General features: G+C 44.1%; 1 protein-coding gene across 1 annotated transcript in view; it reads right to left on the minus strand.

Annotated features, from left to right (window-relative positions):
- The window catches only part of LARP1 (La ribonucleoprotein 1, translational regulator), a 3,464,554-nt gene that overhangs the window by 2,052,247 nt on the left and 1,389,779 nt on the right, over positions 1 to 22,528 (minus strand). The window contains exon 9 of the mRNA XM_044069481.1: positions 4,241 to 4,421. Coding sequence (XP_043925416.1) covers positions 4,241 to 4,421 — 181 coding nt within the window. The remainder of the gene's footprint in view (positions 1 to 4,240; positions 4,422 to 22,528) is intronic.

Genomic DNA, 22,528 nt, shown 5'->3' on the forward strand with positions numbered 1-22,528 from the left:
AAAGAGCAGCAGAAGTATAAACCTTTTTACCCCATCTCTCTAATGCTCTAGATTCCCTTTCAGAGGGAAGAGGGTTTTTGGCAGAGGCAGCTGCCACACCTTTAGGGCCCTGTGAAATGGTTTCTGGGTCTGCAACAGGAGCCTTATACAAGTGGTAGTGTGTGTCCGGGACCCTGTAATATCGGTCAGGCTTGGCAGGGGCCAGAGGAAGAGAATCAGGGGCCGTACAGGCATCATTATATGCATCAACAACTGTTAGTACTGGAGGAATGGCTAAAGGCCTATGCTGTGGTAAGTGTAAAAAAGTCCTTAGCCTTTTCCTTGAATCTGAAAAATCCTGGCCCTGCCATTGGAAGTGTTCCCTCATAGCATGTAGGGTTTCCCCAAAAGAAAATTCTTCAGGAGGAGAAGCAGAAGGAATGGAGTCTTCTGCATCAGAATCCTCATAAGGAGAATATGGGCCTTCCTGATGGTCTGAAATATCTGAGTCATCCGAGGAATAGTCTGTAGAGACAGGTTCCGGGGGTTCAGTCCTAGACCTCTTATCTGGAGGGGGTTGAGAGGCCCTGTCTGGGTGAGGTTGGGATCCCCTGATCAAAGAAATAAGATCCTCAGCCAGGCTGAGTATTTGGGAACTAGAGGTAGGCCTGTGAGAGGGAGTTTTAGCAGGTAAGGCCTTAGAAGATTTAGCTGCTTTAGCCCTGGAAAATGCCTTGATAGACATAGAAGCAGGGGGTCTAGCAGCCCCACGTGCAGGGGTAGATATGTCTAAAGGAATAGTGTCTGACAAATCCTGGGTGCCTGCTTCTGTAGCAGTAATTTCAGTAGCAGATTCAGCCATGCTCAGTGAGGGCTCGGTTATCGGAGGCATGCTTTCGGCCTAAGGAAGAACCGAGGACTCAGTTTCAGCCGAAATCAAGACACTCGCGGTAGGCCTAACCGTGGTTTCAGCCGAAACCGCGGACCGCGAGTGTCGGTCCTTTTCCTTGCGCTTTTTAGCTAATTGTGTTGTCGGAGTCTCCGACGGCATTTTATATGCAAAAGCGGGACCAAAAAACTCCTCTGCAAACTCCAACCGACATCTAAGCGTCCGTCGGTTGAAGGAAGCACAGGCTAGACAAGCTGATACGTCGTGGTCTGGGCCTAAGCAAGGAAGGCAGTAAGAGTGGAAATCCTTATGAGATATTTGTTTCCCACAAGTTAAACAATTATTTACTTTGTCTGACATCGGCTGAGGAAAGAAAGAGTCTCCAACGGGGTACTTAGCTTTTTAGAAGTCTTCGGTAGTAGAAATCTCTGGATCTGACCGACCGGCACTTGCGAACAGCTTCTGCTTCGGGCACCGTGCAGCAAGAAAGACTGAGGAAAATGGCGTCGGCTGATGCCTTTATACCCCAGCAGCTATGATGTCGGGTGAAGTGCGACATCAGCCGAGGCCAGACCCAGACTTTGGAATCCGGCCGACCGAAGGGCTGCCTGAGGCAGGACAACCCATATGTTAGGACTGCAGATGCATCCTTGAAGGACATCCTTATGCGGTATTTGCTTCCCACATGAAATACAATTATTAACTTTGTCTGACATCGGTCTGAGGCAAGAAAAGTTTCCCCAATGGGGTAATTAGCTTTCAAGAAGACTTTGGTTGCAAAATTTTCGTAATTTCAGGAGCTGGCCGACCGGCACTTGCGAACTGCTTCTGCTTCGGGCACCGCGTGGCAAGAAAGACTGAAGAAAATGGCGTCGGCTGGTTCTTTTATACCCCTGTCGCACTGTCAGGGAAGAAGCGACGACAACCGACGCCGGCCCTAGACTTTGGAATTCGGCCGACCGAGGACCCGCCTGACAACAGGAGAACCCATCTGTTATGACTGCAGCTGTATGCACGATGAACATCCCTAATGCATCACAAAAACTACACAAGGGAGGCAGAGAGATGCACTACAGATCACCAAGAAAAAATCACTATGCAAGACAGCAAAAGTAATAAAAAAACAAAGAGTAATGCTTAAGTGAGCCTGGAAAATTGCTTCTGGGCGCACTAGCAGCAAATGATCTGAAGAGGTTGGGCGAGATATAGAGGATTATGGGCAGAGGGAGGAGTTTGAGATTGGAAGTTCAAGTCTGTGGAAGGTGGCCAAGCCGGACCGGAGGTTCAGATCAGAGACCCCATACGTGAAGCAGAATGACGACATCATCAGATCCGATGTGTTAGGAATACTGCAACAATGATTTCACTCAGGACTTTGACTTATTCCGGAAATAGTCTCAGAGAAAGAGAATTGCTTACAGGGAGATTAAGACTCTGAGGAGAATGTGGCATCTGAAACAGAAACCTGAAGAGAAAAAAAGACTTCATCTGTTCCTTCACATTCCCTCTTTGGTTCAATCACTTGAATCTCTTCAGGGAATGAAGAACTCCTTTTTCTTTTAACTACTTTATAAGAGGGTCGGACAGCATCCACAAGACCCTGAGCCAAACCTAATAAATTATACCTGTTCAGAGTACCTGATATAGGGGAAGGCAACTGTTTAGTTTTCTCTCTCTTTTTGACAGGAATTAAAAAAAAAAAAAAAAGTCCCAGAATTGCCAGCAACAACATTCCCAAAAAACTGCCGAGTAGCTCTCCATTGCCTGCTATAAGAACTCCAATAGCCTGAGAGTAAGTGTTTAACACTCAGTCCATGGTGGCTGTACAGACTACACCAGAAGGATACAAAGAAAGAGTTGAGGGGTCTAAGAAACCAATTTTAGCCACAGCAGTGTCATTTACTTGCGGCAGAAACACAATACTAGCCTGCTATAATGGCAAAGGCTGTTTAATGATTTATCTTTTTGTGTCTGGAAGAAGGTCCGACAGAGGAACCGGTATAATGTTCCATGGTCAAACCAAAAATGGTGCTCTATTTCGAGGAAGCTATAGTAGGTAAAACAGGAAAGCAGCAAGAGAGTAACTTTTTCCTAGGGGGTTATAAAAAGAAACAAAAAAAAAAAAAAAAAAAAAGCACTTTCGCCAGTCTCCAAAGGTGAAACAGTTACTCCACAGAACAACTTTTTACCACAAAAGTAGAAAAGTGCACTTCCATTTAAAAGTGCATAAAAATAGTGAAATGGACAACAAAAAAAAACTTTCTAAGCTCAAAAGTACTATTTCAAGTAAAAGTTAAGTTTCTGCAAGAATAAAGAAAAAGGGAAGTCCCCCCTCCCCCAAAGGGAATTTGTGTGCCCAGCAATGGATCAGCATCAGCTGACTATTGATCCATGAAAGCCTTCTGAAGAGAGCTCTTCTTGGTGGGAGGACAGCTTATGTAGGGGCCTGGGACCCAAACCTGACTTTTAGTGAACTCTGGTTGAATTAATTGTTTGGCCATGTGCAAGATGCCATGAAGCTTTAAAAGCTGGCCATCTGTTATCTCCTATGCAGAATATAACTCATACAGCTTAGGATACTGCAGCAGTGATCATAATGATGAACATCGCAGATGTCCTTTTTTAGGACTGATCCTAAAGCACTGCCTAGTTAATTGACTTACAGTAACAGTCTCCAACTGGAAACTTAGAGAATCAAACCCAGTTCTGCAGGATGAATCTCATTAACAGCTTGTGCCCTTAAACTTCTACACTAAATGGCTTAACATTTCAATTTGGTCATGAACTTTCAGCAAAATTAAGCTTGCAGGACAGGCAGTTTGCAAGCCTACTAATCAGAAATTAAAATCAGTGCATTTGGCGGTGATACTTTTTCCATTACAAACATATGTCGACTGTATGCACACTGGTGGAGAAACTGAAGCAATGATATTGTTCAGCACTAGTAGTCAGAAGTAAAAATGGGAATTTATTCAGAGAGAGAAAACCACACACTTTGGTAAAAATCAAAGATCTCCTGTGCTCTAAATCATTGGTGAGAAAGGACTTAAAAAGGCATAAGCCGATGACCATCTTCTTCACAATGTGAGAAACAGAATGATATTAAGTTTTGATTAAAGGAAGAAGGATGCAAAAAATTCTAAAAGCTGATGACTGATGCCCGAGTTGACCCAAAACATGGATCAGACATCTGCTGCAAGATATAGCTCCAGCAAAACATACATAAGGCTCTGAATTTCTAATTAATGCAAGCTTGTGTGCGAGCATAGCTGCAAACTCACTACCATCCTAAAGCCACCTTAACATCACAAATACAATAATAAAAAAAATACATGATATGAAGTTTGCTTTTGTAACCAAGAGCACACTTACCGGTCTCCTTCTCGTAGCTGTCCTTCTGCCTTGGTACAAACTCTGGGCAGTTCAAGAGTCGTGAGAAGTCAGTCTGTGAAACCTCAGCCAATAAAGGACCAGGCAGGGGCCATTTCTTTGGCTCTTCACGTTTTCGTATCTTCTGATCCTCTATTTCCACTACACTGCTGTCTTTTAGTGCCTAGAGAATTCAAAGAAAACCAGTTAAAAGCTAATTTAATCATCTTTGGAAAATATTCAAGGAAGAAAAAATGGGGGGGGGGCTATAAACAGACAAAACATGAATGCAGAGACAAGCACGTATAAGTGGGCATGGGTATTAACTCAGTTTCACTCAAAGAAACAGCCATAAAACAAGCGTGCACACAGTATCAACTTTTCTGCAAAGCAGATTGTAGGTACTATTTGAAACATTGTGTTACGTCCAGGCTAAGCAAAATTCTCTGAGACATGTCAGAGGATCCCCATGCTCTGGAACAGGCTCCTCATCCATGTGATGCAGAGTCCATAACTAACCCTTCTTAAGCACAGCTTTGACCAATGGATGAGACATTGGAAATTCACCCTGGGTTTGCCCCCCTGTCTCAGATAGACAGGCAAGAAGTAATGCCCCAACCAACACTTCCCCCAATAACTTCTAGAAAATTCCTAACACACCCCCCTTCCTAATGCTCATGATACACAGGGACACAACTGGGTTTGACTGCATGGCTGGGCTTATAAAGGTCCTGGTGGTCATTAGCCAAGTATGTACCTGTGAAACTATGAGCATTTCTGTGAGAGTAAAAAATCTGTTAGTGCCACTTTCAACCACCATTCAATTTGTAAGAGCAACCATAAAAAAAGGGGCAAAAACCATGAAACAAGAAAACAAATTACATACTCACTTTACAGAAGATTCAGACAACTCCCTACAAGATAAAGGTCATCCAGAAACAATGGAGATATAGGAGGTTAATAAGCACCAACTGCAAAAGGTTTCCACCTATGTCATTTGATAATGTGAAGCATTTATCTCCTAAACTTGAGTTCAGAAATCTCCTCACTTGTAAACAATCTCAAACTGTGAAAAATCTAATATCACTGGCAAGTTGCAGTCTCAATAAAGCCTAAAAGGAAAGTCTGATGAAGTAGTCAAAGTAAAAGTGCCAAAAGAGGTCTTACTTCTGAAATCGTTCTACAAAAAACAAGACCCGAAGATAAAAATTGATGAGCAACTGGTTACAACACAAATATTTACAGTGGCGACAATCCTGAAAGAAGCACTAAAAGCCTCGCACCTCATTTTCACTGGTCTGTAACAGCAGCATTTTACAATGTAAAGTTTACAGTCTAAAGGCAAACTGCAGTGTATAAAAAGCGTGCATAGACCACAGCAAATCCTTCTCTTTCAAGCGTAAAGGATAATAAACAGCTGTTCTACCTATTTGAACTCACAAAATAAAAACGAAAGCTATGCACTTGATGATAGATCCTTATTACCTGTCTCCATTTGGTTCAACATGCAAGTCTTCGGATTTAACTCTGATCAGTGTCCAGTTTTATTAGACTCTGAACTCACTTGGCTCTGCCTCCTTTACCCACAACTCCCTATGCATCACCCTAATCCTCAGATCAAGTTTGCCCCATGACGACTTTTAATATACTCTAAAAAGGTTTCCCGATCAAGGACATGGGACTCCAAAGATAAGTAACAAATGTTCTCCACTGCCTGGTAATCACAGAACATGAAGTTTACCACACTAACCTATTGGGGGGCAGAAGGGAGGGAAATCTGAACGAGAGGGAGACAGACAATGTGGATTTATCATAATGGTAAGCATATAACTTTTACATCTGATGTTTTCTGCTATGTCTGGCTTCAACCTGTGGGACAGAGGCTCCAGACTTGAAAAAACTCCTCAGAAGGAAAGTACATTTGTGTACACTTACCATAAATGTAGATGTCCGAGTGTATTCACTGTTGCAGTCATCACACTTGGGTTATCTGCATGCAAGTAGCCCTCAGTCGGCCCGAATACCAGAGTCTTGGGATTTCTGCATCGGATGCTGTCGCCTCTTCCAATATGTCAGGTCGCCAGGGGTATAAAAGATGCAGCCAACGCCATTACATCAGTTTTTCCTTGCCCAAGATGTCAGGAGCCCTCAAAATAGGAAGCAATTACATGGTGTGGAACACCTCCAGTAAAAAGTGAATGTTACTGCCTTAAGATATGGCCAAAAAACAGGATAGGTAGAAAGTATATAAAAGTAAGGGGGCTGGAGGGAGAGTAACCAGGACTGCAACAGTGAGTACACTCGAACATCTACATTTATGGTAAGTGTACACAACTGTACTATGTTCGTGTTTCACTTTTACAGTCATCACACTTGGGTTGATTCCCTAAGCTGAGGAAGGGTGGAGGCAGTCGAAGTATTAGGGCTGGCTAGCAGGACTTGCAAGACGGGTCTAGTTCATGTTGTCATAAGCAGACAATATCAAATACGATATTGTCGGCACGACAATGACGAAAGTCTAGATCATCAAAGGGGGAGATTTCCGTTTACCTCAATGTAGTGCAGTCTCGGAGTTAGTATATTTAAATAGGGGAGGAGTGGGGATTGCTTCCCCCCCTGCCTATGCTAGTTAGTTTTTTTGTAGTGATTTATTTATTTTTTTACGTTATTCGACATTTTACTACTTCGATCAATAAAGTTCGACCTTTACTGATTCAATGTAGTAAAATTTCGATAACGTGATATAGACACTTGCAAGACTGCTGTAGCAAATCCAGCTCTGGATTTAGAATATAGGCAAGTGGTAATCAATGGTGAAGTTGTGTACAGAACTCCAGGTTGCAGCTTCCAGGATGTCCCTGGTAGGGACTCCCCTGAGAAATGCTGCAGAGGTTGAGGTAGCCCTAGTGGAATGGGTCCAGATTCTCTGTAGGGTAGGTTTTCCAGTGTTTGTAGCAGAAATGGATGCAGTGTGCTATCCATTTGGAGATGGTGTGCTTTGAAATAGCCTTGCCCTCTGCCCCTGTAGCAAAACTGACTAGCAGCTGGTCAGATTTTCTGAAAGATTTAGTATTGTCAAGGTAGAACCTAAGCTGCCTGTGCACATCCAAGGACTGCAGGATTCTTTCCCCTTTATACTGAGGAATATGGAAAAAGATTGGTAAATGGATGGATTGGTTTAAAGCCACACTGGATACCACCTTGGACATAAATGATGCATTAGTCCTGAGGGAAACCCTGTCTGCATGGAAGATAATGAAGGGTTCCATAACCATAAGGGCCTACAACTCAGACACTCTTCTTGCTGAAGTGACGGCTAGAAGTAAAGCTGTTTTCCAAGAGAGGAATTTTAAGTCTGCTGTAGCAGGAGGCTCAAAGGGAGGAAGTGCAAGCTTCTCTGGTACACAGTTAAGGTCCCAGGTTGGAGTGGGAGCTCTCCTCGGGGGGGGGGGGGTTAAGATTGTTAGCTCCTCTCGGGAACTGTTTGACCAGAGGATGAGAGAAGAGGAGTGGCTCAGTATTGTAATGAGCTGAAATGGCAGAGGCATGAATCTTAATAGAAGAAAAGGATAGGCTTTTGTGGAGCAGTTCTGCTAGATAATCTAGGATTTGAGGTAAGGTAGGCACGGTTGTGTCCTTTCCATGAGACTGGCTCCAAGAACAGTATCTTTTCCACTTTTTTGAACAGGATTTCCTAGTACTAGGCCTCCTGGTCTCAAGGATGACATCCAGCACCTGTTTGCTGGTGATGTACTCATGGAATGAGCCAGGATGCAAGGTTCAGGGCTTGCAGCTGGGGGTGCAAAATCTGGCCCTCCAGCTGAGATAGCAGAGAAGGGGTCTGATGCAGGTGCCAGGGTGGCACCGCTGTCAGACTGCGTAAAAGTGGGTACCATTGCTAGAGTGGCCAGTCTGGTGCAATCAGGATTGTCCTTGGCTTGTCCGGTTTGATCTTGAGTAGTACTTTCGACAGGAGGGGTAGAGTGGGAAAGGCATAGATTGAGAGTTTTTCCCATGTAAAGGATAGGACATCCACTTTCCATGCTTGGCTGTGGGGAGTTCTGGTGCAAAATTTGCTCAATTGATGGTTCTGGGGGGTAGCAAAGAGGTCCACATCTGGTGTCCCCTACCTGTGGATTAGAAGCTTGAATGAGTTGGGTTCCAGTTTCCACACGTGTGGGTCCATTAGATTTCTGCTCAAGTCATCTGCCAGTGAATTTTGTTTGCCTGGCAGGAATGGAGCTTGCAGGTGCACTTGATTGCTCAAGGCTGTGTTCGATAGAGCCATGGCTAACCTGCAAAGTGGGTAGGAAAAAGTTCCCCCCTGCTTGTTTATGTACCACATAACTGTGGTGTTGTCTGTCTTTATCAAGACTTGTCCTGGAAGGATAAGGTATTTGAAGGCTGTCAAGTGCATTCTGTACACCTAACATTTCTTTTTGATTGATATGCAGGTGCATTTTTCTTGGGCTCCATTTGCCTTGAATGCTTTTGCCCCCCATGCATAGTCTAATGTGTCTGTTGTCAGGGTTTGGGCATGGAAGAGGCTACAGCATCCAATGCAGAAATCCCAAGACTCTAGTATTTGGGCCGACTGAGGGCTACCTGCAGGCAGATAACCCAAGTATGATGACTGCAACAGTGAAACACAGAGCATCTAAGGAAGGATATCCTGCAACACACTGGGACCAAAAGAAGCCCAGGATCTACACTGAATACCCAGCTTATGATGCAACACAAAAGTATGGTGACCCAGCCAAGTAGTAGCCACACAAAAATCATCCATTAATACTCTAGAAAGGAAGGCTGTAAAAATAGCCATAGCCCTTGCTGAATAACCCTTACACTTGAGTGGAAGTCTTGCCTTTCAAAGAATATGCAAAGAAAATACAGTGACAGCCACTCAGATAAAGCCACTTAAGAGACAGGCAAGCCCAGGCTGAAGAACAGGAAATTAATGCTTGACTGGATTTTCTGAAAGCTTTAGTACGGACCAAATAAAATATCAACTGCCTGTGTGTACAACCCAAACAATGCGAAAGGTATTCACCTTTACAGCAGAAATTAGGAAAAACACAAGAAGATGAATAGAACCTTTAAGGCTATTTTCAGAGGCTACCTTGGGTAAAAAAGAAGGGTTCATACGAACAGAAATAGTGTCTTTATGGAGCAATTAATGTGAAGATTCAAGATCTTGCATCTCCAAAACCCTCCTAGTGGAAGTAACAGCCACCAGAAACAAAGATTTCAAATACAACCGCTTCAAGTCAGAAGTAGCTGAAGGTTCAAGTGGAGGACCTACAAAGCAAAGGCAAATCCCAGGGAGGAATCTGATCCCAAACTGAGGGACATAAAAAAGTTCCCTTGAGGAATACCTTGGAAATCTCAGCCAGAGGCACATTATCCCTGCCAGCATGAAAGCTGGAGATGGCCACCGATTGCACTTTAATCGTAGAAAAACTGGAACTAGACTGAAACTCAGCCAAAAAAATCTAAAACTAATTCTAAAGGGGTAGTGAAAGGATAAAGACACAGACTCTGCTCATAGAACATCCCTTCCCAATTTACTGGAACATTTTTTTGGTAGACTGCTTTTGAGATGAAGACAATATGTAAACACCTAGCAAAAGCTTGGGATTTCGGACCATCAAGTGGACTGCAGGAACCATGTAGTTAACCTGAGGGACTGAAGGTTGGGGGATCCAGACCTATCGGATAAGAAAGAAGATCAGGAATGGGATTCAGTACCAAAGGAAGGCACATCAGAAGATGCCAAAGGAAGGGGAAACCACACCGGACAATGCCAAAAGGGGAACTATGAGGATCACAGTAGCTCTGCAGTGGGCTGCCTTCTGAAGAAACATATTCCTCAGTCCTTTTGACGGTAAAGTGTAAAGATGCCCCAGGGGTGACTGTACCAGAAAAGGAACCAAACCGTAATAACTGCAGCTCTTGGTGTTTGACAGGGAGGTGCACAGGTCGGTACACAGAGTGCTCCAGAACCAAAATGTCTGGGCTTCAATTCTCAGATTTAGGGACCACTAGAGTGAGGCAACAGAACACTCCTCTTGAGGATATTTGCCAGAATGTTGCATTTCCCTGGGATGTGCGCTACCCCCTACCCCCGAAAATGCTGAAAAGTCACCCACTGCCAAATCCTCATAGCCTCCCGACAAACTGGATGCAAACTTGTTCACTACTACTTGTTGAGATAGACACAGACACTTTCCATTTTTACTGCAATAACACATCTAAGAGCATCCTGAAAGGCCTGCAAGGCAAGGAGGACCGCAGACAACTAGATATAATCCTATGCCTGGAGCCCCCTTGGGTTTTACCTCAGTCTCGAAACTTCTGTCCCAACATCAGGGTCAGGTTCTACACTCTCATGTCAGAACTCTCAGCCTGGCGGCCTGGTTAATCCAGGGCCTTTGATTTCTTCTTTACTGCCCAAGCAGGTTATGGATGTCATTTTAGAAGCCAGACGTCCTAGCACTAGAAAATCTTATGCAGGAAAATGGAAAAGATTTTGTTCCTGGATGCAGGCTCAGGATTCTGATCCTCTTCTTCCTAACATTACTTTAATTTTACTTTACTTGACAGATCTCTTACATAAGGGTCTCTCTTTCTCTTCCATTAAGATAGATGCCTCTGCTATTTCTGCTTATTATAATACAGACCCTCCCATCCTTTCCCACCACCTCATGAGACAGTTTCTCAGAGGAGCTAAGAACTTAAGACCTCCTAGATCTCCTCCCATTCCTGCTTGGGATCTCAACTATGTTTTGGAAAGGCTAACCTTGCCTCCTTTTGAGCCTGCTGCCTCTTCTGATATCAAGTTTTTATCTTGGAAGACAGCTATCCTGTTAGCCCTAACCTCTGCCAGGAGAGTTTCAGAGTTACAAGCTCTTATGGCTGTGGAACCTTATATTATTTTTCATCAAGACAGGGTATCTTTGAGGACTAATCTTACCTTTATGCCTAAGGTGGTTTCTAAAGTGGCTTTAAATCAAACTATCCACTTGCCAACATTTTTCCCCACTCCTCAAAATAAAGGGGAAAGGATCTTACATTCCTTGGATGTACACAGACAACTACGTTTTTACCTGAACAGAACCAAGGACATCAGAAAATCAGTGCAAGGAACAAAGTACAGTTGTGTACACTTACCATAAATGTAGATGTTCGAGTGTATTCACTGTTGCAGTCATTACATTTGGGTAATCTGTTGGCAGGCTGCCTTAAGTCGGCCTGAATTCCAATGTCTTGGGTCCTGCATCAGTTGCTGTCTCCTCTTCCATGACGTCAGGTTGTCAGGGGTATAAAACATGCAGCCGACACCACTTTCATTAGTTTTTCTAGCCCCAGATGTCAGGTGCCCCCAAAAAGGTAGCAAAAAAAAATAATAAAATATATATATATATATATATACATATATATATATATATATATATATATATATATATACATGCATCAATATAAACTTTACCTTCATCTACAAGCAAATACACCACATAGGTTGTAGAAGTTAACGAAGGAAAGATAAACTCCAGAAAGACTGGGGGATGGCGGGAGGGTAACCTGGACTGCAACAGTGAATACACTCGAACATCTATGGTAAGGGTACACAACTGTACTATATTCTTCGTGTTTCACTGTTGCAGTCATTACACATTTGGGTAGAATCCCAAAGCTATGGTTGGGAGGCTGGAGCTATACAGCATTAGGTGCGGCTATAAGGCTCTGCAGAACTGCATTGGCAAAGCCTGCCCTGGACTTAGAGTTGAGAGGCAAATGATAATGCTTTGTAAAGGTGTGAACAGAACTCCAAGTAGCAGCCTCTAGAATGTCTTTGGTTGGTTCTCCTCTGAGAAAGGCTGCTGAAGTAGCTGCAGCTCTGGTGGAAATGAGACCCAATGCCCTTAGCCACAGGGTCTTATATTCTTTGCCCCTCTAAGAAATTGCTTGAACAAAGGATGAGAAAACAATGGTGGGTCACAATCATAGTGAGCTGAAATTGCTGCAGCATGAATCTTAATGGAAGAGAAAGACAAACCTTTGTCCAATAACTCAGTAAGATATTGAAGAGCCACACTCAAATTTGGCTCAGAAACATCCAAATCCTTTGCTGTACCCCAAAATAAAAATCTCTTCCATTTTCCTGCGTACACTTTCCTTGTACTAGGCCTTCTGGCTTCCATAATCACATTCAAAACTTGTTGAGGAAGCTGAGACCTGCTATGGTTCAAAACAGAATATGCCAGGCTGTTAGATGAAGAGAGTGAAGCTTGACATTGAGTAGATGCCCGTCCTTCTGAGACAATAGGTGTGGAATCAAAGGTAAGGGCCATGGAGGCTTCCTTACCAGACTCCTCAGCAATGGGTACCAGTGCTGCCGAGGCCAATCTGGAGCTATCAAAATCATCCTTGGCTTGTCTTGTCTGACCTTTAGGAGTACCTTTGGGAGGAGAGGCAGAGGTGGAAAGGCATACACATGAAGATTTTTCCAACTGAAAGAAAGAGCATCCACTTTCCAGGCTGTGTGATGAAACCTTTGTGCAAAACTTTGGCAGCTGGTGGTTTAGTGGAGAAGCGAACAGATCTATGTCTGGAGTTCCCCAGGACACTGTCAATGTCTGAAATACATGAAGATCCAGTTTCCACTGTGGGGATCCATGATTTGCCTGCTCAACACATCTGCTAAGGAGTTCTGTGCTCCTGGCAGAAACCTTGCTTGAAGATTCAGTTGCAAGCTTAACGCAGTCTCCCACAAAATCATTGCTTGCCTGCATAGAGGATAAGAATGTGTTCCCCTTGTTTGTTGATGTACCACATGACAGTTGTGTTGTCTGTTAGAATCAACACCTGCCCCGAAGAAGTAAATCCTCGAAAGCCAGTAATGCAAACTGGACTGCTAACATCTCCTTCATGTTGATATGTAGATGCTGCAGTCTGGCAGGCCACTTGTCTTGTATCCACTTTCCATTCAGATGAGCTCCCAAGCTGTGTCTGAGGCATCTGTCGTTAGAATCTGACTCGCCTCTGGCCGGGTCACAGAGAGTCCCTTGTTTAGGTGACATTCCTGAGCCCACCACAAAAATTCCTTTTGAATGCAAGGTATTATTTGAATGACAGTGTCCAAATCCTGGCAGTGCTGTGTCCATACATTTTTGAGATACCATTGTAGCTTCCTCATATGCAGTTTGGCATTGGGAAGTACCAGAATACAAGATGCCATGAACCCTAAGGCTTGAAGGACTGTCCTTGCAGTCAGCCCGGACTGATGAGATAGTTGATGGAAGTAAAGAGAAAGATTCTTTTGTTTGTCCGGGTTAAAAGGCCATCTGGGTTGCTGTATTCAGTCTCACACCCAGAAAGCACATGTCTTGAGAGGGTACTAGACTGGACTTTATTTCGTTCACAGAATACCCTAGGCATCTTAGCACTGCTATCACATATTCCAAATGCTGAAGAAGCACGTCCCTTCCTTGAGCCAGAAGCAGGCAATCATCCAAATAAGGATAGATTTCTATTCCTTTTAGCCTGAAGAAAGCTATCACTGGAGCCAGAACCTTTGTGAATACTCTGGGCGTAGATAAGCCAAAGGGCAATGCAGAGAACTGATAATGAGAATTCCCAGCTCGAAAACGTAGATACTTCCTGCAAATTAGTCTGATAGGAACATGAAGGTAAGCTTCCTTGAGATCCAAAGTTACCATCCAGTGATCTTTGCCCAGCAGAGGTAAAAGCTGTTGTAACGTCAACATTTTGAACTTGGGAATGTCCAGATAAGTGTTGAGGATAGACAGATCCAAAATTGGTCTCCACATGTTCCCCTTTTTTGGTACTAGGAACAGGCGAGAATAAAATCCTAGGCCCCTTTCTGGCACAGGAACCGGCTGAATGGCCCCTATTTGGAGTAACAGAGAAATTTGCTTGTGAGCCTCTTTCCTTTGTTGAGGAGGAATGTCTGGCATGCCTTTGAAAGGAGGCAAGGTATGGAAATAAAACCTGTAACCGTGGTGAATGATATCCAAAACCCATCTGTCTTGGGTAATTAAACTCCAGTTTTCTTTGAAAAGTGCCAACCTTCCTCCCAAAGGTGCTGCCAGACGAGAAGATTCTGGCAGCTGAAAAGGCAGGTCATTGGGTCTGTTTACGAAAGGACTGACCCCTGCCCTCACCAGAAGACTGAGCAGGTAAACTCCCTGTTCTAGGCCTAAAAGAACCTTGAGCTCTGCCCCTACCACGTCTAGACCTACCCCTAGACTGGGAATCATAAGCAGGATATGTCCACCCCTTGGTAGGCCAATTTCTACTAAACTCGGAGGCTGAACCTGCAAAAAATCTTTAACAGTCTGCACAGACTTAGCCTTGTCTTCCATTTTCTTTAGAACTGCTTCCACAGGCGAACCAAACAACACATCAGATTGTAAAGGAGCATCTAAAATCCTTGTCTTCACATGCTCAGCTAAATTCTGATCCCTCAGCCAGGCGTGCCTGCGAAGAACCGAACCAGTGGCAGCCACCTCAAGAGGCCTGCACAGCATCAAAACCACATTGCAAAGAATGCTTACCCACCTGTTCAGAAACATGAACTAAATCCTGCAACTCTTTACACTCAATACCTTCCGCCAAAGCATCTAACTTAGACTTTAATTGTGAAAGGAGATAATTTTGGTATTTCAACATGTGAAACTGGCAATTCAAAGCTCTCATGGCCAAAGTGGAAGAAGTATACACTTTCTTTCCCCATCTATCCAAAGCCCTTGCCTCTTTATCCGGAATAACAGGATTTTTAACAACAGAAGCCTTAACACCTTTAGGCCCCTGTGAAACAGTTTCTGGGTCTGCCCTAGGACTCTTAAAAAGATACTTATGAGCTTCAGGCACCCCATAATATCTATCCGGTTTAACTGGAGCAGGAGGCAAAGAATCAGGGTTCAGAGAAGCCTCTGCAAAAACATCCTCCACCACATCTAGAACAGGAGGTATAGCTAAAGGCCTATGCTGGGGTAGAAACAAAAATTCCCTAAGCCTTTTCCTGGAATCAGAGAAATCCTGACCTTCCAATTTAAAATGCTCCCTCATGGAATGAAGAGTCTCTGAAAATGAAAAATCCTCAGGAGGAGAAGCAGAAGGAGTAGAATCATCTACATCAGAATCAGAGTAAGGGGAATACTCCTGCAAGTCTTCAGTCAAGACTCGGAAGCATCCGAACACTGCTCAAAACTCCCAAGCTCAGGTTCCACCCTAGGCCTCTTATCAGGAGGGGGCATAGAACCTCTAATCATTGTAATCAAATCTTCTGCCATCTTAAGCATATGCTTCTTAGGTACAGACCCTGAAGAACTAGGGGTAACACCTGAAACAAAACCTGGCCTGCCCTGGGAGAAGCCTTGGAAATAGCAGGGAGGGCCTAACCACCTTAGGAAGGGAGGGAAGAACAGCTACCTGAGAAGCCCCTTCCGCCTGACCTACCTCCTGAGAGGTCACATCTTGCAGTAATAAAGTCTCTCCTGGGATTCCAAAGAAATTTCTGGCTGAACCACTGGCTCCACCGAGCCCTCTAAAGAACCGACGTCCGCACGGACGGTTCATCCAGCCTAGGCTTTGCTGTTTTGTCTTTATGCTTTTTGAAGCGGGCGCCGGAGCATCCGACGGCATTTTATAATTACACCGCTTCCCAAAACTAACCTGGCACAATCTAATCTTCTCTTTATAGTGCTTTGTTAAATCTAGCACAAGAGCGACAGCCAACAATGTCGTGCTCAGGCCCTAAGCAAGGTATACACAAGGTACGGTAATCCCTATGAGGTATCAGTTTCCCACAAGAAATACAGCTATTCACTTTTTCTGACATCCGTAAAATACTGAGGCAAGAAAACCAAAATATTCCCCAACGGGTACTTAGCCAACTTGATTCGGTCTGAAACTCCGACTGAAAATCTCAGAACGCCAACCTGCACTTGCAAAACTGCTTCTGCATCGGACCACGCGGCAAAAAAGACTGAGGAAATGACGTCGGTCATGCGCATTTGTACCCTGACGTCCTGACGTCAGACTAATGTGCCTTGACCGACATCAGCCTTATACTTTGGTATTCGGGCCGACTGGGACAGCGGACTACCCAAGTGTCAGGACTGCAGCAATGTGAGATGAAGAACATCTGGAACTAGACTGAAACTCAGCCAAAAAAATCTAAAACTAATTCTAAAGGGGTAGTGAAAGGATAAAGACACAGACTCTGCTCATAGAACATCCCTTCCCAATTTACTGGAACATTTTTTTGGTAGACTGCTTTTGAGATGAAGACAATATGTAAACACCTAGCAAAAGTTTGGGATTTCGGACCATCAAGTGGACTGCAGGAACCATGTAGTTAACCTGAGGGACTGAAGGTTGGGGGATCCAGACCTATCGGATAAGAAAGAAGATCAGGAATGGGATTCAGTATCAAAGGAAGGCACATCAGAAGATGCCAAAGGAAGGGGAAACCACACCGGACAATGCCAAAAGGGGAACTATGAGGATCACTGTAGCTCTGCAGTGGGCTGCCTTCTGAAGAAACATATTCCTCAGTCCTTTTGACGGTAAAGTGTAAAGATGCCCCAGGGGTGACTGTACCAGAAAAGGAACCAAACCGTAATAACTGCAGCTCTTGGTGTTTGACAGGGAGGTGCATAGGTCGGTACACAGAGTGCTCCAGAACCAAAATGTCTGGGCTTCAATTCTCAGATTTAGGGACCACTAGAGTGAGGCAACAGAACACTCCTCTTGAGGATATTTGCCAGAATGTTGCATTTCCCTGGGATGTGCGCTACCCCCTACCCCCGAAAATGCTGAAAAGTCACCCACTGCCAAATCCTCATAGCCTCCCGACAAACTGGATGCAAACTTGTTCACTACTACTTGTTGAGATAGACACAGACACTTTCCATTTTTACTGCAATAACACATCTAAGAGCATCCTGAAAGGCCTGCAAGGCAAGGAGGACCGCAGACAACTAGATATAATCCTATGCCTGGAGCCCCCTTGGGTTTTACCTCAGTCTCCGAAACTTCTGTCCCAACATCAGGGTCAGGTTCTACACTCTCATGTCAGAACTCTCAGCCTGGCGGCCTGGTTAATCCAGGGCCTTTGATTTCTTCTTTACTGCCCAAGCAGGTTATGGATGTCATTTTAGAAGCCAGACGTCCTAGCACTAGAAAATCTTATGCAGGAAAATGGAAAAGATTTTGTTCCTGGATGCAGGCTCAGGATTCTGATCCTCTTCTTCCTAACATTACTTTAATTTTACTTTACTTGACAGATCTCTTACATAAGGGTCTCTCTTTCTCTTCCATTAAGATAGATGCCTCTGCTATTTCTGCTTATTATAATACAGACCCTCCCATCCTTTCCCACCACCTCATGAGACAGTTTCTCAGAGGAGCTAAGAACTTAAGACCTCCTAGATCTCCTCCCATTCCTGCTTGGGATCTCAACTATGTTTTGGAAAGGCTAACCTTGCCTCCTTTTGAGCCTGCTGCCTCTTCTGACATCAAGTTTTTATCTTGGAAGACAGCTATCCTGTTAGCCCTAACCTCTGCCAGGAGAGTTTCAGAGTTACAAGCTCTTATGGCTGTGGAACCTTATATTATTTTTCATCAAGACAGGGTATCTTTGAGGACTAATCTTACCTTTATGCCTAAGGTGGTTTCTAAAGTGGCTTTAAATCAAACTATCCACTTGCCAACATTTTTCCCCACTCCTCAAAATAAAGGGGAAAGGATCTTACATTCCTTGGATGTACACAGACAACTACGTTTTTACCTGAACAGAACCAAGGACATCAGAAAATCAGTGCAAGGAACAAAGTACAGTTGTGTACACTTACCATAAATGTAGATGTTCGAGTGTATTCACTGTTGCAGTCATTACATTTGGGTAATCTGTTGGCAGGCTGCCTTAAGTCGGCCTGAATTCCAATGTCTTGGGTCCTGCATCGGTTGCTGTCTCCTCTTCCATGACGTCAGGTTGTCAGGGGTATAAAACATGCAGCCGACACCACTTTCATTAGTTTTTCTAGCCCCAGATGTCAGGTGCCCCCAAAAAGGTAGCAAAAAAAAATAATAAAATATATATATATATATATACATGCATCAATATAAACTTTACCTTCATCTACAAGCAAATACACCACATAGGTTGTAGAAGTTAACGAAGGAAAGATAAACTCCAGAAAGACTGGGGGATGGCGGGAGGGTAACCTGGACTGCAACAGTGAATACACTCGAACATCTATGGTAAGGGTACACAACTGTACTATATTCTTCGTGTTTCACTGTTGCAGTCATTACACATTTGGGTAGAATCCCAAAGCTATGGTTGGGAGGCTGGAGCTATACAGCATTAGGTGCGGCTATAAGGCTCTGCAGAACTGCATTGGCAAAGCCTGCCCTGGACTTAGAGTTGAGAGGCAAATGATAATGCTTTGTAAAGGTGTGAACAGAACTCCAAGTAGCAGCCTCTAGAATGTCTTTGGTTGGTTCTCCTCTGAGAAAGGCTGCTGAAGTAGCTGCAGCTCTGGTGGAAATGAGACCCAATGCCCTTAGCCACAGGCTTACCATGGTGTAAGTAGCAGAAACGGATGCAGTGGCTTATCCACTTTGAAACCGTCTGCTTTGAAATAGCCTTTCCTTCTGATCCTGCAGTATATGTCACTAGTAATTGCTCAGTTTTTCTTAGAGCTTTAGTCCTGCTCAAGTAGAATCTTAGCTATGTCCAAGGAATGCAGAATTCTCTCCCCCTTGTTCTGCGGATTTGGAAAAAAGGTTGGCAGATGAATTGTTTGGTTAAGAGCCACACTGGAAACCACCTTAAAGGTAGGATTTGTTCTCAGAGACACCCTGTCTGGGTAAAATATGATAAAAGACTCTACAGCCATGAGGGCCTGTAGCTCTGAAACTCTTCTTGCTGAAGTAATTGCTAGTAGCAGAGCTGTTTTCCATGAAAATAACTTATCAGCGGAAGCAGCTGGTTCAAATGGAGGCAGAGTGAGCTTTTCCAATACATAACTGAGGTCCCATGCAGGTAATGCTGATCTTCTAGGAAGCCTTAAATTTTTGGCTCCTCTAAGATACTGCTTTAGTAAAGGATGAGAAAAGATTGGTGGCTCTGTATTGTAATGAGATGAAATGGCAGAGGCATGGATTTTAATTGTAGAGAAAGTTAGGCCTTTGTCAAGCATCTCAGTTAAGTATTGTATTATCGGAGGAATATTTGGTTCTGCTGTATCAGTTCCTTGTGCTTGATTCCAAGCACAGAATCTTCCATTAGTCAGCATAAGATTTTCTATTACTAGGCCTACTGGCTTCCAAAATGACATCCATCACAGCTTTACTGATAGGAGTTGTTTGTATAAAGTACAGTTTTGTACCTACCATAAATGTAGATGTCCGATAGATATGCAACTGCAGTCATAACATATGGGTTGTCCTGCCTCAGGCAGCCCTCGGTCGGCCAGATTCCAAAGTCTGGGTCCGGCGTCAGCTGGTGTCGCCTCCTCTCCGACGTCAGAGCGGCTGGAGTATAAAGGCATCGGCCGACGCCATCTTCTTCAGTGTTTCTTGCCCCAGATGCCAGATGCCCTCCTAGGAAGGCTAAATTTGGTGAATGGATAAACAATTCCAGACATGCACAACAGTAATAAACAGATACACCATAGGAGATACCCCCAGCTAATAGGAAGGGGTAGTGGACCCATAAAGAAGGTTGCAGAGGGGTAGGAGGGTGGGAAAATCCGACTGCAGTTGCACATCTATCGGACATCTACATTTATGGTAGGTACAAAACTGTACTATGTCCTTCAAGAATGCAACTGCAGTCATAACATATGGGTTGAATACCATAGCCAAGCTGGGGGTGGATGGAACTAAGAAAGGGATGGTGTAGCTAAAATGCCCTGCAGGACTGCCGAAGCAAAGCCTGCTCAGGATCTGGAGTATAAGGGCAAGTTGTAGTGCTTGGTAAATGTATGCACGGAGCTCCATGTAGCAGCCTCTAGAATGTCCTTTGTAGCCACTCCTCTTAGGAAAGCTGTGGATGTGGCCATAGCTCTGGTGGAATGTGGCCTAATATTGGCTGGCACACCTTTTCCATGGAAAGAATAGCAGAATCTGATGCAGCGTCCAATCCATTTTGAAATTGTTTGTTTGGAGATTGCTTTTCCTTGTACTCTAGCAGCATAGGCTACAAACAGTTGGTCAGACTTTCTGGTGGCCTTAGTTCTGTCCAAGTAGTAACTTAGTTGCCTGTGTATGTCCAAAGTATGCAGCAGTTTTCCCCCCTGTTTTCCGGATTGGGGAAGAAAGTAGACAGGTGAATAGGTTGATTTAGAGATACCCTGGAAATTACTTTTGGCATGAATGTAGGATTGGTTCTTAGAGAAACTCTGTCCTGATGAAAAATGAGGAAGGGAGGTACTGCCATGAGTGCTTGTATCTCCGAGACTCTTCTTGCAGATGTGACTGCCAATAGAAAAAAACGTTTTCCATGATAGGAATTGCATTTCTGAAGTTGCTGCTGGCTCAAAAGGAGGAAGAGTTAATTTTTCCAAAATGAAATTGAAGTCCCATGCAGGTACTGGCTGTTTTCTGGGAGGTTTGATATTCTTTATCCCTCTTAGGAACTGTCTTAGCAAAGGATGTGAAAACACTGGTGGATCACAATTGTATTTTGCTGAGATTGCTGAGGCGTGAATCTTTATATAAGAATATGAGAGTCCAGTATGAAACATTTCTGCCAAGTATTCCAATATCTGAGGTATACTCAGTAATGTTGTATCCTAACCCCTGTTGGCATTCCAGATACTGAATCTCTTCCACTTGGCTGAATAGGTTTTTCTGGTGGAAGGTCTGCGTGCTTCCAGTAAGATCTCTTGAACTTTTTTGGAAAGAGAGATAGTGGAAGGAGTCATGGTAACCTCCAGGCTGTCAGATGCAATGTTTTCAGTTTTTGATGGGCAGTCCTGTAATTGTGTTGTGTTAGAAGCAGGGGCCATAGGGGCAGAGGCCATGGTTTGGTCCGAGTTATGCTCAACAGCAATGGGTACCAGTGCTGCCTTGGCCAGTCTGGAGATATCAGAATGCCTGTTGGTTGATCTGCTTTGATCTTCAGTATCACCTTGGTCAGCAGAGGTAGAGGAGGAAATGCATAAATTTTTAGGGAATTCCAGCTGAAGGAGAGAGCATCCGCTTTCCAGGCTAGAGGATGGTGGGTCCTTGTGCAGAACTTTTCCAGGTGATGATTCATTTGAGAAGCAAAGAGATCTACGTCCGGTCTTCCCCATGTCTTTGTTATTTGTGAGAAAATGTGAGGATGCAGCATCCATTCGTGTGGATCCAAGAAATTTCTGCTCAGCTTGTCCGCCAGTATATTGTCCTTGCCTGGCACAAACTGGGATTGCAAATGTATCTTCAGACTCAGGGATTTTTCCCAGAGAATCATTGTTAGTCTGCAGAGGGGATAAGAATGAGTGCCTCCCTGCTTGTTTATATACCACATGACAGTGGTGTTGTCTGTCCTTATTAGCAAATGTCCTTGTTGTAGTGATTTTTCGAAAGTCTCAATTGCATGTATCACTGCCAACATCTTTTTTTGGTTTATGTGCAGATGTCTTTCCCTTTGTGTCCATAGACCTTGAATGCATCTGCCCTCCATGTGCGCCCCCCCATCCATGATCTGAAGCGTCTGTTGTAATCATTTGACCTGCTTGAGGTCTGTTGAAGGACATGCCTTTGTTTAACTGACTTGCTTGAGCCCACCACAAAAATTCTTTTTGCAGACATGGAATGAGTGGGATTACATCCTCTAGGCTTTGGCTGTGTTGGGACCATAAGCTTTTTAAGTACAACTGCAGCTTTCTCATATGAAGTCTTGCCAAAGGTATCAGAAGAATGCAAGATGCCATGAACCCCAGGGCCTGCAGGATTTTCCTTGCAGTCAGCTGGGAGAGCTTTGCTAGGCCTCTGAAGTACTCTGGTAACTGCTGTTGTTTTTCCTCTGTGAGATAGGCCATTTGAGTTTCTGTGTCCAGTTTGGCTCCTAGGAAAATAATCTGTTGGGATGGCAGTAGTCTTGATTTCTGAATGTTGACTGTGTATCCCAAGGCCTGCAGTAGTTGAATGACATAGTCCAAGTTTGCTATTAAGGTTTGTTTGTTGTCTGCTTGTATGAGGCAGTTGTCCAGGTAGGGGTATATTTGAATCCCCTGGAGTCTGCAGCGTGCCACTACTGATGCCAGGCAT

This window comes from Protopterus annectens, chromosome 4.part0 (assembly GCF_019279795.1).
Source record: "Protopterus annectens isolate FY-2018-M chromosome 4.part0, PAN1.0, whole genome shotgun sequence".
In the NCBI taxonomy this organism is placed as follows: domain Eukaryota; kingdom Metazoa; phylum Chordata; order Ceratodontiformes; family Protopteridae; genus Protopterus; species Protopterus annectens.